The sequence below is a fragment of the Camelus ferus genome, chromosome 6, assembly GCF_009834535.1.
Source record: "Camelus ferus isolate YT-003-E chromosome 6, BCGSAC_Cfer_1.0, whole genome shotgun sequence".
In the NCBI taxonomy this organism is placed as follows: domain Eukaryota; kingdom Metazoa; phylum Chordata; class Mammalia; order Artiodactyla; family Camelidae; genus Camelus; species Camelus ferus.
In genome coordinates this window covers 32,668,358-32,684,726 of record NC_045701.1, presented here as the reverse complement: position 1 = coordinate 32,684,726, position 16,369 = coordinate 32,668,358, and the positions used below count along the sequence as shown (strand labels likewise).

The window sequence follows — 16,369 nt, the reverse complement described above, 5'->3', positions numbered from 1 at the left end:
AGAACCCTTTGATTCTCAGCTGAAGTCTGGGAGTGGAAAGTGATGGCTCCACAAAGCTACACACAGATGTGCCCCTCCCACAGAGCTGGACACCACTGGAGCTTGGACGATTCAGATGTGGCCATAGAGCTGCCATCCAAGTTGGAGGAGCAGGGAATGAGCATCCCTCTCTTGCTGACCTAACCCCCATACTGCACCACATTCTTCCCTACATCCTTTCCAGCCTTCGCCCCAGCCCTCCCTCAGTCTCCCTACATCCAAGGTTCCACACTCATCTTGAAGCTTGTCACTCGGCCTGGCCCACCTCACTGCTTGCATCTCTCCTGTGATCCACATTCCCTTTCCTTGAAGGGGCTGAAGTGAGGAGGCTGTGGTGTTAGAAGAGACAATCAGAGTGGGGGAGGAGGCCTGCTGAGTCTGGCTAGGGCACAGGAAGGGCTGGGCTGTCCCATCGGGGAAGTGGGAGGGGGCTGCGGCGCCAGGAGGGAAGCGCCTGTTGCCCAGGGCTCAGAACAACTAGCCTAGCAGCCAGCGTGACTCGGAAACCTGCCCCAGGGCTTAGCCTGTTCGGCTGTAGCAGCATCGCAGGCAGTGAGTTGTGGAAGAGGGGGAACCCGGGGCTCCTTTGCTTCAACCCCAAATCCTGTGCTCCTGGCACTGTGGCTTTTGCTAGGACACTTCTGCAGTGTGGTTTGGGGGGATGGAGTTGGGGAGGAGCAAAGGATTGGACAGTCCACTCACTGCGGACTGGGGAAAAACAGGGAGTGGAAGGAGACGGCATTGCCGTGAGGTTGGGAGATTCAGATGGAAGTGGCGTGGACCAAGTGAGAGGGGCACAGCTGGCGCTGGCTGGGGCCTCAGACAGTAACCCACACTGGCCCTCTTCAACCCGGGGGCCCACCCCCAGGCAGTGCAGCGCTGGGCAGGGGAGACGATGGCCCGCCTCTTCAGTCCCCGGCCGTCCCCCAGCGAAGACCTCTTCTTCGCTGAGACCTACTACATCCTGAGCCAGCAGTACCCACTGCTGCTACTGCTGCTGGTGATCGTGATCTGCGGGCTCCTGGCTCTACTGGCTGTCGCCAGTGCCAGCGGCAGGGTGAGCAGGGGAGGAGGGGAGGAGGGGGGCCTCTGGTGCAGGGTGCCTCCTTGAAGGTAGTGGCAGGGCCACTGCCTAGGGGGCATTTTCAGGGTTGGGACTTGTGGGGGTCTTCTTTTCAATGTGCTTTCTTTGCTGGGACCCGGGAAAGAAGCTCTGGACCTTGCTGGGAACTGCAGTGACCCCACATAAATCACTCTGCCTCTCTGGGCCACAGTCTCTGGGTCCACACAAGGAGGTAGCTGAGCCCTGGATGCTTCTCATTTCTCTCTGGGTCCTGATAGACCTTAAGGAGCTTCTGTGAGCTAATGATTCTAGAAAAATTCCAACACCGGATTTTCTGATTTTCCAGGGGGAAATTACCCTGGGCCCTGTGGGAATCTGCTTCCTGGTTTTCTTTCTCTCTTAGCAGCTATGGGGTAGTTGTACTGACAGATTCCCAGAAGGCACCCACCATTCTGCTCTCATGTTAGTCCTTAATTAAGCCCATTTCCAGGTTTTTGGGGAGGGAAGAAAGAGAATCTTCAATTCCACTTCTGGAAATATCCTGCCCCAAGTTTTCTTTTCACTCTCTGGAGGCAAGTTGGGAAAACCATTGGATGTGAACAATCTTTGCCCGTCCTCCTGGAAGAAGTCCAGGAAGAGGTGGAGACAGGGGAGTAGGGGGAAATCCTCTGTGCTGAGGCAGTAGGGAGATCTCAGCTCCTGGCAAGGGAGATTCTGGGCGCCCCCTGCTGCCCAAGCACCAATGCTTGGTGGCGAGTGGGGCTTAAAACACCAAGTCTCGTGCCTCAAGCAGGGAATCTCCCAAGCAAATTACCTAGATTTGGATACACTCATTCCTAAGTGCCATCTGTGAGCTAGGATTTTTCACTCGCTTTAGGATCCTAGGTGTGGAGTGGGGTGGGGTTGGGTAGTGCTATTATTTCTATTTGACAAGTGAGGAAACTTAGGCTCAGAAAGGTCATGGATTCATAAATGGCCAGAATGAGGTCGGAGCCAGGTCTTCTGTGTAGGTGGCCCAAGGCCCTGCAGCATGCAAGTGAGATGTTAAGTTGAATCCTATGAGACTGTTAGCTCTGTAGATTAAAAACAGATTATCAGCATTTCATGCGGTTCAACCTCATATGAATGGCAAGTGGAGGTGGCCTGCCTGATTTTCTTACTTGGGTTTGAGACTCTTTTCAGGTTTGGTCTGAGGGACTGCCTGTTCCTCCTCTTCTTGGACAAGCTCCCCAAACTCCAAACCCCAGGCTTGCTTCACATGCCCCCTCCCCTCCAGGAGCTGGCCTCCGACCCTGGCTTCCTGACCACTGTGCTGTGCGCGCTGGGTGGCTTCTCGCTACTGCTGGGCCTGGCTTCCTGTGAGCAGCGACTGCAGCGCTGGACGCGTCCCCTGTCCGGCCTTGTGTGGGCAGCGCTGCTCGCGCTAGGTCACGGCCTCCTGTTCACCGGGGGCGTGGTGAGCGCCTGGGACCAGGTGAGGCAAGAGAAGCAGTGGGGAGGGGACTCCCAGGCCTCGAACTCAGCCCCCAGGCCAAGAGCAGCGCAGCAGCGTAAGCTCTCAGCCTCCGGCGCCCCTCTCCCCTAGGTGTCCTTTTTCCTTTTTGTCATCTTCACGGTGTATGCCATGTTGCCCTTGGACATGCGGGAAGCCGCCGCCGCGGGCCTCGCCTCCTCACTCTCACATCTGCTGGCCCTCGGGCTGTGTCTTGGGCCTCAGCCGGACTCACGGCCCGCGCTGCTGCCGCAGGTGAGCACGCATGGAGCTGAGGCTGCGTCCAGGGCCGGCTCCTCTGGGCGCACCTTGCTCCGCTGGACATTCATCAACCGTTTGCTGAGCTATGACTCCGAGGCAGGGCGCGACGCTGGGTGCAGGTTACAAACACGGACCTCGACTGTACGTGCGCTCGTGCAGCTGGTACATAGTGCAGCGCGATGCCTGCAGATGCCGGAAGAGGGCTCTTGGGCTCAGGGGAAGGGAGTTCGCCTGGGGACCAGGGTGGTGGGGACAAATGTGGAAGACGGAACCTTCAGAGAGAATGTAAAAATTGGAGCTTGAGTAGATTTGTGCTGTCGCGGGAGGTGGGGGTGGGGTGGGGATGGTGGAGTGCATTCCAGGCAGAGGAAACGTACGTGCAAACGTTTTCTAGACCTAAGACGCCGTGTTGGTGCGGCACCCAAGAGTCTAGAGCAGGGGGATGGGGGAGGAGAAGCGCCCCCTACGGATTCCACACTGTGGAACCAATTGCCTCGAAATACTTCGGTCTCTTAACCGTAGAATCCTCCCCAGCCCTCTTGGAAGCCAATCCATCTGCACACAATAGCCACCCCTACCCCGACCCGGGTCCGCGCCCTCTGAGGCTGACCCTCCCCCACAGCTGGCAGCAAACGCGGTGCTGTTCCTGTGCGGGAACGTGGCGGGAGCGTACCACAAGGCTCTGATGGAGCGCGCACTGCGCGCCACGTTCCGGGAGGCGCTTAGTTCTCTGCACTCACGTTGGCGGCTGGACACCGAGAAGAAGCACCAGGTCCGCCGGGTCCGGGAGGCCGAGAGGGGCCGGGGCTCGGAGAGAGGAGTTGTTTAGGTCACACAACCGGGCTCTGGAAGCTGAATGACTTTGGGCGGGTCGCTTGATCTTCTGTTCCCTCCTTTGTAAAATATGGCTATTGCCCACCTTGGAAGGTGCAAACTAACTGAAGCTTGTGAAAGCACTTTAGAACGTCACGATCCTAAACGAAGGGTTCTAATTCCCATATTGCTGCTTGGCAGTTCAGTCCCTAAATGTGATCAGTGCAGGATAGGGCTGGAGCCCGGCTGTATGTGGTGGGGAGGACCTGGGCTAGTGCCCTGGGGAACATTTCGTGGGGCTGAGAAGTCTGTAGGCTTTTATGGGTTTGGGGGATGGGAACTTCTGACTTTAGAGGGCAGGGATGTTGGTGCTCATAGTGTCCTCCCCCAGGAACACCTTCTCTTGTCCATCCTTCCTGCCTACCTGGCACGAGAGATGAAGGCAGAGATCATGGCACGGCTGCAGGCTGGACAGGGGTCACGGCCAGAGAGCACCAACAACTTCCACAGCCTCTATGTCAAGAGGCACCAGGGAGTCAGGTATGAGGAAGGATGGCTGGAGGGGAGGGGCATGGGCTGAGATCCTGGCCCTACTGATGCGGTCTGCCCTGCCCAGTGTGCTGTATGCTGACATCGTGGGCTTCACACGGCTGGCCAGTGAGTGCTCCCCTAAGGAATTGGTGCTCATGCTCAACGAGCTCTTTGGCAAGTTCGACCAGATCGCCAAGGTCAGAGGGGGCTTCATCTCCCACCTTCCAACTCCCTACCCTGGAGAGCCTCTTGTGAGGGAAATTCCTGCCGTATAAGATCCCAGTCCCAGTGCCAAGCCCACATGGGCTCCCAGACCCTTCACTGGAGGTAGGAATCTCCCTCAAGTATCCCCACTTTTGGAGCTGCTCATTGTACACCTCAAACCTGGAGGGACTTCTCAACATCCTCACAGATGTCCCAACCATAACATCCCCAAATATGCTCTGAGCTCCAACATAGGTGTCTCTGGACACTATGGATCCTACAACCAAATCTAGGTAGATTTTCCAATGCTCTAACCTTGGAAGGCCCTTCCAAGGGAAATCTCTGCCCTCAGCATCCTCAGCCCAGCTACCTGCTCAGACCCCAGGGATGCCCCCGAGCAACCAAATCTTGGGTCTTCCCCAGAAACCTCAATCCTGAAGCGGCTTTCGTATGCTCAGATTTGGATACACCCTACACATGCCAAATCTGGAGAGAGCTGCAGACATCCCAACACTAGGGAAACCCTTCTGAGAAAGGCACTGGCATGGGAGACCTCAGCCAGTCCTGTATCAGGCTAAGGGAGTCCCTAGATCTGACCTAGACATTCCCAATCTCAGAAGCTCTTCACAAATAACACACTTGTTCCCACTTTCCCCAACTCCCTCCTGTTCCCTCTGGCCTCTAACCAGGTTCCCCTCTTCCCACTGCGTACCCTCCCTCCAGGACCATGAATGCATGAGGATCAAGATCCTGGGAGACTGTTACTACTGTGTCTCTGGGCTGCCGCTCTCCCTGCCAGACCACGCAATCAATTGTGTGCGCATGGGGCTGGATATGTGCCGGGCCATCAGGTCAGCTGAGATGGACAAGGACGAGTGGGAGTAGCGATGGATGGATGTGGGAGAGGAGCTAGCAGGGTAGTGGAAGTCCTCCTGGAGAGAGGGAGGGGTGTGGCATGGGTAAGGCTGAAGGCAGAACCCAGATTGTTCCCCACACACCCTGTTCAGGAAACTTCGGGCAGCCACCGGCGTGGATATCAACATGCGTGTGGGTGTACACTCGGGCAGCGTGCTCTGTGGTGTCATCGGACTGCAGAAATGGCAATATGATGTCTGGTCCCATGACGTTACACTGGCCAACCACATGGAGGCGAGTGGAGTGCCAGGGTGAGAGCTGGGGCTCCAGGGGGCTATGGCCAGAGGCCAGTCGGGCCTTCACATGCCTGGTATTCATCGTTCTTTAAAATGAGCACATTCCCACGTGGCACTCAGGGAGATCCTGGGATGCAGGGAGGGGAGCTGGGAGACACCTCCTGTAGCACAGGGCCTTGCCTGAAGTCAGACCTCCACGAATGATCCTCGAAAGAAATGAGAGATTTGAAGTTCTTCCCTGCTGACTCCCGCTGCCCTCTCCTTCCAGACGAGTACATATCACAGGGGCTACACTGGCCCTGCTGGCAGGGGCTTATGCTGTGGAGGATGCAGCCATGGAACACCGGGACCCATACCTTCGGGAGCTAGGGGAGCCTACCTACCTGGTCATTGATCCCCGGGTAAGAGCCCAGCCTAGACCCCATGGGCTGGCCCACCCTAACCACCCACAGCCAATGGGCCTGATCTCTTCTATGCCAGAGACTCAGTTCCTGGGTCCTAGTGTGTACCGTAGGGGAGGGACACCAACTTTTAAGGGCTGTGGGAGAATGGGGAAGGGTCTGTGATCTTGACTCTCAGCCTTCATTTGCCCCAGGCCGAGGAGGAGGATGAGAAGGGCACTGCTGGAGGGTTGCTGTCCTCTCTCGAGGGCCCCAAGATGCGTCCATCACTGCTGATGACCCGCTACCTGGAGTCCTGGGGTGCAGCCAAGCCATTTGCCCATCTGAGCCACGTAGAGAGCCCTGTGTCCACCTCCACCCCTCTCCCGGTATGGGCACTCCATCATGAGCCCAGCACTTACATAAACCCACCCCCATTGCCCACTCCTAGCCCCTCCCATCTCCACCACCTGTGAGTCACTTGATGACATCCCCAGGTCCTGAACTTTCTGGTCACCCCAGTTACTGGTTCAGGACCTTTTCTGCCCTTGTTTCCAGAGAAAGAACAAAGATAACTGCCCTCTGAGCTCAACTCAGAGAAGATTCAAGACCTCAAAGATACCATGTCCTTTGCTCCCCAGCCCACTCAGGAAGCCCCTTCCCTTGGTGCCATACTGCCTCCTACGTCAGAAGCCAGTACTGCACATCCATTCCCATCAGGAAATGTCTCTGTTTAGCTCAGTCTTGTGACTGCATGCTCTCTTCTTCAGTCCCCACTAAGACAGATCACTCATTGCCCCTCCTCTCCAGGACTTGTATACAGATAAAAAGAGGTGACAGTGAAAACCTCCCAGGGCCTTGAAGAAGGAAGTCACCATGAGCAGGCAGGGGTGGAGGAGGAAGGAAGTGGAGTGGGCTTATCCCTTGTCTGGGGTAAGCTAGGGCAGGGCCAGTTACTGGCTGATATGTGCAGGGCACCTTCAGGCAATCGGTGACCCATCAGCTGCTGGAGGAGCCTGGATCTCCCCCCACTTGATGACAAGCAGCCAGAACCCCCTCATGCAGGGACTCAGGCCATGTCCCTAAAGGCTTGCCCTGTGGTTAGTTTCCTCAGCCTGTTCTCTTCCATTTTCTCTAATCTTCCCCAGACCTGTTCAGCATTCCCAGCCACTGATCTGCAGATCTTTCCAGAATCTTCTCTACTGGGTAGACCTACCTGGACTTCTAGGATAACTCCAGAGTACCCTTTCTATGTTCCTTCCCCTCTCCTCTCCTATCCAACAGGAAAGTGGGCCAGAGGTCAGTGAACACTGGAGGTGAGGGAACCTTGGCCACAGCAGTTCAGTGGCTGAGTGCTTAACTTCAAGCCTCAAAACGGGCAAGGGGAGAGGTCAAAGGGCTAAACTGGCAGGAGGGAGAGGAAGGAAGAACCCAAGGCCCAGCTAGTATTGCAGGCTGAGGCTTCCAGGTAGGGTAGGTTAGAGGGGGATTTGCTGGGAGCCTAGGGACTGTGAGACAGTGTTTTGGATGCCCCCCAGAACCCAGGCCAGACCTCCCTAACCCCCGACCGGTGTGCAGGCTATTAGGTGTCAGGGCAGAGTGGGAACACCTTGTTCTAAGGTATCTCCTGAGGCAGGACCTCACCAGCCCAGAAACTTGTTTCTCAGCCCCTGAAGTTCTAGGGCCTTAGTCAAATGTTAGAAGCCTTGAGAATCACACTTGGCTTACTATTAGACAGAGCGCAACTTCAGGGTGGCGGGGCAGTGTTTGTGTGGTGGTTCCCATCCATCCATCCCTTCTTCCTACGGTCTTTGAGCACCTAGTATGCAGCAGGCCCTAGGTTAGCTCTTGAGAAGACGGAAATGAATAAGATGTTTTCCCTGCCTTCAGATAACTTACAGGCATGGGGTGGGGGCAGGTAGGTAGTCCGATAAAAATTAGTACCAGGCATGGATGCCTAGAACTTACCTCTTAATTGCTCTCTAACTCTCCCTCTCCCTCTCATCTCACATACACAAGGTTTTGGTTTGGGGGATGATGTGGCCCCCTGTGACCCTGCTTCCTTCCCATGAACCAGGGAAGCAGGGAAAAAGGGTCACCATCCATCTTGCCCTGGGCAGTGGCCATGCTCCCTTCCCTGGTGCTGGTCCTCCCCCGCTCGTGTGCTCATTCTCACGTCTCTGCACACAATAAGTATGCTTTTCGGTGCAGAAGAGAGTGGCTATAACCAAGCTTGTTTCTCCTCCTCTTTTCCTTCTCCATTTTTGTGCCCTGAACCCACTACCTCCCAGCTCAGCTTGACCACCATGAAAGGGCAGAGGGGATTCAGAGTGCTTTGCATTGCTATTCCAGTTTCAACCAAGAGGGATTTTTTTTTTTTTTGACATGGAGTGATGGGCAAGTCCATGCCTTTGGATTCTGTGCAGTCCTTAGGGAAGAAGAAGTCCTTAGGGAAGTCCAAGGAATCAACAGCCACTCAAGCATATAGAGGATGCAAGGTTGCCTCCTAAGTGATAAAAGCCATGAGGAAATCAGAGAGCATGAGACTCTGGGAGTCTGAAGAGTCAGGAGGAAATTTCAAGGAATAAATGTGGATTTACCTTCCCTTATAGGCAGGTGGGATTTGGAAGAGATAGAGATGGAAATGGAGATGGAGATAGACATGCTGATAAAGTGAGAGAGAAAGAGATGGAGAGAGATATTAGCCAGGTCAAATGCTCAAATCAAGGCCATGTATAGGAATGCCTCACGGCAGAGAGGATACACTACAGTGGAGGATGCTCACCATCTCCCCATCTTCCCCTGTCCCTGTGTTCTCCCTGCAGGAGAGGGCCCTGTCTTCCTTCAGCCCCCAGTGGAGCCTGGACCGGTAAGGAGGCCTGAGCAACTCTGACAGTGGGGCTGTCCGGGTGATCTACCTCCGTCCTTCCTGGGGGGATGCTCCTGCTTTGCCCATATGCTTTTGAGGGTCTTCTCAGTGACAGGCTGGGCTCTCACTGCGCAGGAGCCGTACCCCCCGGGGACTGGATGATGAACTGGACACTGGGGATGCCAAGTTCTTCCAGGTCATCGAACAGCTCAACTCTCAGAAGTATGGCAAACAGAAGAGGGCTGAGAGGGCTGGGAGGGCTGGAGGGCCTGGACTCAGGTGGTAGAGGAGGGAGGTGCTCCCCTGAGAACCTGTAGGGAAGGGAGGGTCTTCCCAGCTCCAGCTCACTGAAAGACTCACCTGATCATGCCCTCCTCCCTGCCCTTTCCTCTTTGGGGCTTCCTGCTCCCACCTCCCACCAGACAGTGGAAACAGTCAAAGGACTTCAACCCTCTGACACTGTACTTCAGAGAGAAGGAGATGGAGAAAGAGGTAGGCTGGAGCTGGCGGCAGGCCCTGGGGGTCCCACCTCCCCTCCCCAGGTCTGCTCAGTTTGTGATCCTGGTGTGAATAAAGGGCTGGTGCCTCTCTCCAAAAGGAAAGTCACCCTATCAATTGAATTACAGGGTGGTGATGGGAGGAAGGAGGGCAGCTCCTTGGAGAACTGGTAGGAGCCACCTAGGAAGGAACTGGAGGGTGGGACAGTGAGGCTGGGGGACCCACTCCTTGCCTGGAATTGACACCCTCAAGGTGACAGGCAGCACCAGTGCCCCGTCTCCATCCAACCCTCTCCCTTCCAGTATCGGCTCTCTGCACTCCCCGCCTTCAAGTACTATGCAGCTTGCACCTTCCTGGTTTTTCTCTCCAACTTCATCATCCAGATGCTGGTAACAAACAGGTGAGAGAGTCTTAGGCAAGGGAAGCCCTGATTCTTCAAAACAGACCCCCATGGCTCTTCCAGAACCCTGACTGACACTTTCTTTCTCTGACCACTTCCCCTTGGCTTAGGGCACTGAGCCACAGAGGAAATGGAAATACGTGTTTTGGGGAACCGGTAATCATAACCCTCATGTCTTACTGTCTTACATCCTGTAGGATTTCTACATAAACCAAATATTTTCACATGCCTGTCTCTCGATTCTAACAGCATTCCCACAAAGGAGATTTTGTTCCAATTGAGAAGCCCAAATCTCACAGCAAATGAGCTTAGAAAGTAGGTCCTCGCTTCCAGTCCACTGCTAGGAGGCGGTGGAGGGGTGGGTAGTCTTGCTCAGAACTCAGCCACATGAAAGAGCTTCGGCCCGCAGGCTCAGAGACCAGTCCGATGCAGCCTCGGCCACTCCTGTGAGCCCCCTGCCCACTCCCACTATTGTCCCTCCCTCATCCCAACTCTGCCCTAGGCCTCTCCGCTTCCCCAGATCATCAGCACGTAATGTCTTTCATCAGCCCAGACCCCATCAGCAGCAGGTTCAAATCCCCAGGATCACTTCTCTCCATGTTTCTCGACCAGATTGCACGGCACCCTCCCAGCACACAGGAAGCCTATTCTAGCTCCTCAAGGCCTCACTCTTGTCTCCCTTTAGGCCCCCAGCTCTGGCCATCACCTATAGCATCACCTTCCTCCTCTTCTTCCTCCTCCTCTTCGTCTGCTTCTCAGAGCACCTGACGGTGAGGTGGGCTTTGGGGGCAGAGTGGCGAGCTGGGGCCCTAACCACAACCTGGCCTGCAGTGGGTGCCCCAGTCCCACGGCTACAACTCTCATGCTCCTTCCACAGAAGTGTGTCTTGAAAGGCCCCAAGATGCTGCACTGGCTGCCCACGCTCTCTGTCCTGGTGGCCACACAGCCCGGACTGCGAGTCGCCCTGGGCACTGCCACAATCCTGCTCGTCTTTGCTATGGCCATTACCAGCCTGGTGAGGGAGAGGGGGCCCTGTGGATCCCTGTTAGGGCGTGCTGGACCTGCCAGAGGCTGAAAGGGGACCCCTGGGTTTGGGAGGATAACTAGACTAAGACCAGGGGATGCTGGCAATGTTGGACAAGTATAAAAAAAAAATCACAGCCACTGACAGTCTACCACCCGGTAGATGCTCCTTGTTAAAAACACTTTGGTGGAAATCTTTCCTATTTTTTCCCTATGTGCACAGATCTTCATCCCTTAGTTTACTTACTCTGATTTTGTAAGCTGAGTTTGGCTGATTTTTCAGACCTTAGAACCATTCCTAGAATTCTACCCCTGAAAGGCATCTTAGGAATCATCCTCCAGCCAAGTTACAGAAGAGGAAGCTGAGGCCCAGAGAGGTTAAGTGGCTGGCAAAAGATCACACAGTGGATCCGTGACAGACTAATGCTCATGACACCTACTCCTCTAATCCCTGTCCCCCAACAAAGACCCCAGTGCTGAGGCCCCCTCACCAACCAGAAATAGCAGAATCTGCCCCTCTGGGGGAGTCTGGCCCCGACTCATCCCTGGGTCAGCTGAAACTCAGCACCAGCCACCATTGTGCCCAAGGAGCTGCCTGCCTGCTGCAGCACCCCATCTCGTTCGGCAGGTCTTCCTACCGGCAGCATCGAACTGCCCTTTCCGGGCTCCCAATGTGTCCTCCGTGGCTTTCAACTTCTCCTGGGAGCTCCCTGGGTCCCTGCCTCTCATCAGTGTCCCAGTGAGTGTCCTTCACTGCCCTGAATCTCCTTCTTCAGAGCCTTTCTTGGCCCCCTCCCCCACCTCCTTAGTTGAACACTCCATCCTGTGGCCTGGGATGGACATAACTCACACTTGGTATATGTGTGGTGACACCCCCGGCCCCCCTAATAGGACGGGGCCCTGGGAGGGGCAGGACAGGAGCCCTGGGGTGTCCCCTGCCCCTGCCGCTGGAACATGCCCCACCTCCTGACTACCCTGCCTGGTCCCCCAGTACTCCATGCACTGCTGCGTGCTGGGGCTCCTCTCCTGCTCCCTCTTCCTGCACATGAGCTTCGAACTGAAGCTGCTGTTGCTCCTGCTGTGGCTGGTGGCCTCCTGCTCCGTCTTCCTGCACTCCCACGCGTGGCTGTCCGACTGCCTCGTCGCCCGCCTCTATCCGGGCCCCTTGGACTCCAGGTGCGCACAGCAGCTGCACGGAGGGGCCCAGGCCCTCCGGGATGGGGCTGGGACAGGACAGAGCTGAACTGTCCTCACCTCACCACCTGAACCACCAACAGGGTGAAGGAAGAAGGAGGCCGAGGGCTACATGGGCACTGGTGCCCAAGGTGGGCGGGGGCAGGGGGAGGCCATGGGGAAGTGGTAGCACAAGGGGCCGCCCTGATCTGTGGCCTCCTCAGGCCAGGGGTGCTGAAGGAGCCCAAACTGATGGGAGCGATCTGTTTCTTTATCTTCTTCTTCACCCTCCTCGTCCTGGCTCGGCAGGTAAGTCACCCAGCTCAGCCCTCCAGGGCCTCCCTGTGAAGGGTGAGGCAAGAATCCCCACATATGTGACTTGGTCTCCTTTCCCTTAATCTCACATCTCCAGGGTTGAGTCCAAATGGTGTGTCCACTGAAAGCTTCTAAGTGAACCTTTCTTTCCCCTTCACTCCCCAAAGGGAGTGCCCTCAAGTTCTCCCCTCCCCTTCTCCCTCCCACTCCCAATCTAGGAAAACATGCTTAAGAAAAGATCTGCTGCCAGTTTGTCCACTCTAGTTTGAATCTTGTTGCAACATATCTCCCCTGGGATCGTTGTACCTTTAGCCTTATCTCTGAACTGGGGGTGGTGGTGATGTGGTTCTAAGCACCATGGAGTTGGGGGTGAACACTCAGGAGCTGAGGCTTCCCCTGCACCGTGTCTCCCCATGGCCCCCTGGTGACCCTCCCCAGAATGAGTATTACTGCCGCCTGGACTTCCTGTGGAAGAAGAAGCTGAGGCAGGAGCGGGAGGAGACAGAGACGATGGAGAACCTGACTCGGCTGCTCTTGGAGAATGTACTCCCTGCGCACGTGGCCCCCCAGTTCATTGGCCAGAATCGGCGCAATGAGGTGACTCCCCACTTTCAGCTCTGAGCCCCAGATGCCATAGGGACTAATTCTGGATAAAAGCCTTGGCCCTTAGCCCATTCTCTCTGGACTCCCACACAGTGGGTCGGGGGGGCCACCCAAGCCTGGCGGATACCCCCATTTTCACAAGATCTTAGGGTCTGTCTTTAGTGAACACAGAATCCCTGCTTTGCAATTTCTCACTTGGAAAGAGCACTCCAATTCATGGCCACTGTAGAGCCTTCAGAGTGTCAATGGGGACTATGTGAAGGACAGTCCATCCATCTCTCTAGCCCTGCATTATCCAGTAAGGTAGCCATTAGCCTTGTGTGGCCATTTAAATTTAAATTTAAGCGGGGAGGGTAAAGTTCAAGTGGTAGAGTGCATGCTTGGCATGCGTGAGGTCCTGGGTTCAATCCCCAGCACCTTCTCTAAAAATAAATAATAAACGTAATTACCCCCCCAAAAAAGCATAAATAAATAAATTTAAACCAATTAAAATAGAAAATTCTGTTCCTTGGTCACACTGGCCATATTTCAAGTGTTCAACAGCTGCTTGTGGCTAGTGGCCACCATATTGGATAGCACATATGATAGAACATTTCCTTCACCACACAAACTTCTATCGGATGATGCTAATTTAGATCCTCAAGTATCTTGCTATAGTCAAACCAACAGAAGGTCACTCACATATCTGCACCATCTTATTTGGTAACTGGTAACTGGTAACTTACCTGGTAATTGATCCCGTTTCTGTCTTCACATTGGCTACCAGAAAGCTCAGAGCCAGAATCCAGGACTAACAAGGGATTGTGTGAACCAACCTAGACTTGACTCTGTCTTTATCATCTTTTCCTTATTTCCCTCTGTCCCTTTTCCCTACTATTGCTTTATCTTCCAAATTGTAACTATCTTTGTAAGCTGATTTAAGTAACAACACATTTCAGCAATGAGATAGGATGTAAAGGTAATTCCCATTGACATGATCCAAGTTCCAAAAAAGACGCCCTTCACGTTGCTGTTTGGTGATCCTGACCCAGAATCTCTGTCTCTCCTGGAATCTCAATGGACCCAGTCTTTAACTCCTGAGTCACATCCCTGGGGTAACCTAGCTCTACCCTTCTCCCTCCTTCCCAATCCTTCTTAAACTGAGGGGGAGGAGTGTAGACACAGGGAGGAAAGCCCGTGTAGACCCCAAAGGGGGAAGAACATAGCCCCTCACCCCCGCCTTCCGCCCTCCCAGGACCTCTACCACCAGTCCTACGAGTGTGTTTGCGTCCTCTTCGCCTCAGTCCCAGACTTTAAGGAGTTTTACTCTGAATCCAACATCAACCATGAGGGGCTAGAGTGTCTGCGGCTGCTCAATGAGATAATTGCTGATTTTGATGAGGTGATAACTCCAAGGGTCCCCCAGGCCCTATGTCCTGGATTCTAGCAAGTCCCACCAGTCCGTCCTTTCACTTTGCTCTCCTGGCCATGAGGCCTGTCCTCCTCTCCCCAGCCCTCCTGCTTCTCCCCTGACACCCAGCTCTGCCCTCCCCAGCAACGCTGCCCACTCTCCTCCTGCCACCACCCCTGACCCCACAATTGGTCCTTCAGCCTCCAAAAGCCTGGGGCTGGGCTTCTGGGAAAAGGGGGGAAAAGGGGAATAGAGACTGGGGACACAACCTACTTTCTATACAGCTGCTCTCCAAGCCCAAGTTCAGTGGAGTAGAGAAAATCAAAACCATCGGCAGCACCTACATGGCAGCTACAGGCTTAAATGCCACCTCTGGACAGGACTCACAGCAGGTACAGCATCCCTTCCTTACCTCCCAACTCTCGCCTGGCTCTCCTTGGTGGGCCCGTAAGTGGGCCTTACTCCTGTGCCCTCACTGACCCACCCTGGTGGGCCGGCCCATTGCCAGGATTCTGAGCGGAGCTGCAGCCACCTTGGCACCATGGTGGAGTTTGCCGTGGCCCTTGGATCTAAGCTGGACGTCATCAACAAGCACTCATTCAACAACTTCCGCTTGCGTGTGGGTGAGGTCTCCCTTGCTGGGGCAGTCTGGGACCTCCTCCTCACCTTCCCAAACCTTCCCTCCTCCAAGTCCTCTGTTAGTGGCTCCCACGCTCACCCCGGGGGGCCCCCTCCCGACTCACCCCTTGGGACAGAGCATGAAGCTGCTGGGCCCGAGCTGCGATGCCCACCCACTTCCTTCCCTAAGCCGCACTCCTCTGGCTCCTCCTCCTTCCCTCTAAACCCCTTAAGCTCTTCACCTTAGTTTCTTGATCTTCCTCTTCCCCTCTCCTTTCTCAAATTCCTCCCCCTCAGGGCCCCTCTTTACCACACCTCTTGTCAGGGTTAAACCATGGACCTGTGGTAGCCGGAGTGATTGGGGCCCAGAAGCCACAATATGACATCTGGGGCAACACAGTGAACGTGGCCAGCCGCATGGAGAGTACAGGCGTACTGGGAAAGATCCAAGTAAGGAAGTCACATGGGGGGCATAGGGGTCGGGCGATAAGATGGGGCCACGGCCACACGCCCTCACACCTCTCCAATTGCAGGTGACTGAAGAGACAGCTGGGGCCCTGCAGTCCTTAGGCTATACCTGCTACAGCCGGGGCATCATCAAGGTCAAAGGCAAAGGGCAGCTCTGCACCTACTTCCTGAACACAGATTTGACTCGAGCTGGACCTCCCTCGTCACTCTAGGCTGAGAACCCCACCCCCTCCTCTCCACCTGTAAGATCCTTAATAAAGACACTCCTGTATGGCTGGGTTAGAATTGATGTCAGAAGCTGCTAGTGTAGCTGGGGATCATCTTCTCCTCACCTCTCAGCAGGATGGCTTCTTCCCAGGCCAGCTGAGTGTTCATGTGTGTACAAGTATGAGCATGAGTGTGTTAGAAAAGAGTGATTCTTTTTCACAAGCTCAGGAAGAGGACTGCCTTGGCCTCCCTACCTGGCTGTCAACCTGATTCCAGTGTTTTGTGCCCTTGGAAGTATAAACAATTTTAGTCACATGACTCAAAACAAAGATTTGTCCTTTCCTGTTCCCCACCCACAAATATTGGAAAGAATCTCCAGGAAAATGTCATTTGATTGCTCTCTCTCTCTCTCTCTTTTATATTTATTTACTTATTTATTTATTTATTTATTTATTTATTTATTTATTTATTTATTTTTGCAGAAGGGTGGTGTAGGTAATTAGCTTTATTTATTTGTTTGTTTTTAATGTAGGTACTGGGGATGGAACCCAGGACCACATGCATGCTAAGCACACATTCTACCACTGAGCTATATTCTTACCCACCCATTTGATCTTTACTTATTCAACAAACACTAAATAAGTACCTATTATGTACTTACTACGTAACATGGGCAGGAGGCCTGGGAAATAATCTGTTAGGTCCTTTCCCATTTCAGCTGCTGTTCTCAGATTGATCCACCATGTTTCCAGCAAGGGCCTGTAGACAGCTTGGGGGGTCTCCTGTTCTCAGGTCCCTCAGATGCCCCCTTGTCTTCTTCTGCATCCTTCTGCACAGATGCTGATATTACACGGGTCTTGATGCATCCATG

At 54.4% G+C, this 16,369-nt stretch overlaps 1 protein-coding gene across 3 annotated transcripts; it reads left to right on the top strand.

Moving 5' to 3' along the window:
- The first annotated feature begins 446 nt into the window (after positions 1-446).
- ADCY4 (adenylate cyclase 4) lies at positions 447-15,576 on the top strand. Of its 3 annotated transcripts, XM_014552155.2 has the most exons (26): positions 447-591; positions 908-1,096; positions 2,379-2,576; positions 2,688-2,849; positions 3,478-3,627; positions 4,060-4,208; positions 4,285-4,396; positions 5,127-5,254; positions 5,411-5,569; positions 5,823-5,955; positions 6,150-6,323; positions 8,760-8,803; positions 8,939-9,025; positions 9,226-9,295; positions 9,604-9,701; positions 10,387-10,471; positions 10,579-10,716; positions 11,353-11,463; positions 11,716-11,900; positions 12,122-12,206; positions 12,651-12,809; positions 14,050-14,196; positions 14,490-14,597; positions 14,714-14,828; positions 15,149-15,273; positions 15,357-15,576. In XM_014552155.2, the coding sequence occupies exons 2-26, from the start codon at positions 935-937 to the stop codon at positions 15,501-15,503; spliced, it is 3,231 nt and encodes a 1,076-aa protein (XP_014407641.2). In that variant the 5' UTR covers positions 447-591; positions 908-934; the 3' UTR covers positions 15,504-15,576. The 3 variants fall into 3 exon arrangements, with proteins under 3 accessions (XP_014407641.2, XP_032337660.1, XP_006172896.2); XM_006172834.3 differs by lacking the exon at positions 447-591 and having other exon boundaries at positions 601-1,096; XM_032481769.1 differs by lacking the exons at positions 15,149-15,273; positions 15,357-15,576 and having other exon boundaries at positions 14,714-15,142.
- The last annotated feature ends 793 nt before the right edge of the window (positions 15,577-16,369 follow it).

Excerpts from the sequence above, each read along its gene's own strand:
- ADCY4 (XM_014552155.2), top strand. The coding sequence starts at position 935 with ATGGCCCGCCTCTTCAGTCCCCGGCCGTCCCCCAGCGAAGACCTCTTC. Across the intron at positions 5,570-5,822 it reads GAGGCGAGTGGAGTGCCAGG|ACGAGTACATATCACAGGGG; the intron begins GTGAGAGCTGGG and ends CTCTCCTTCCAG. Across the intron at positions 14,598-14,713 it reads CTGGACAGGACTCACAGCAG|GATTCTGAGCGGAGCTGCAG; the intron begins GTACAGCATCCC and ends GCCCATTGCCAG.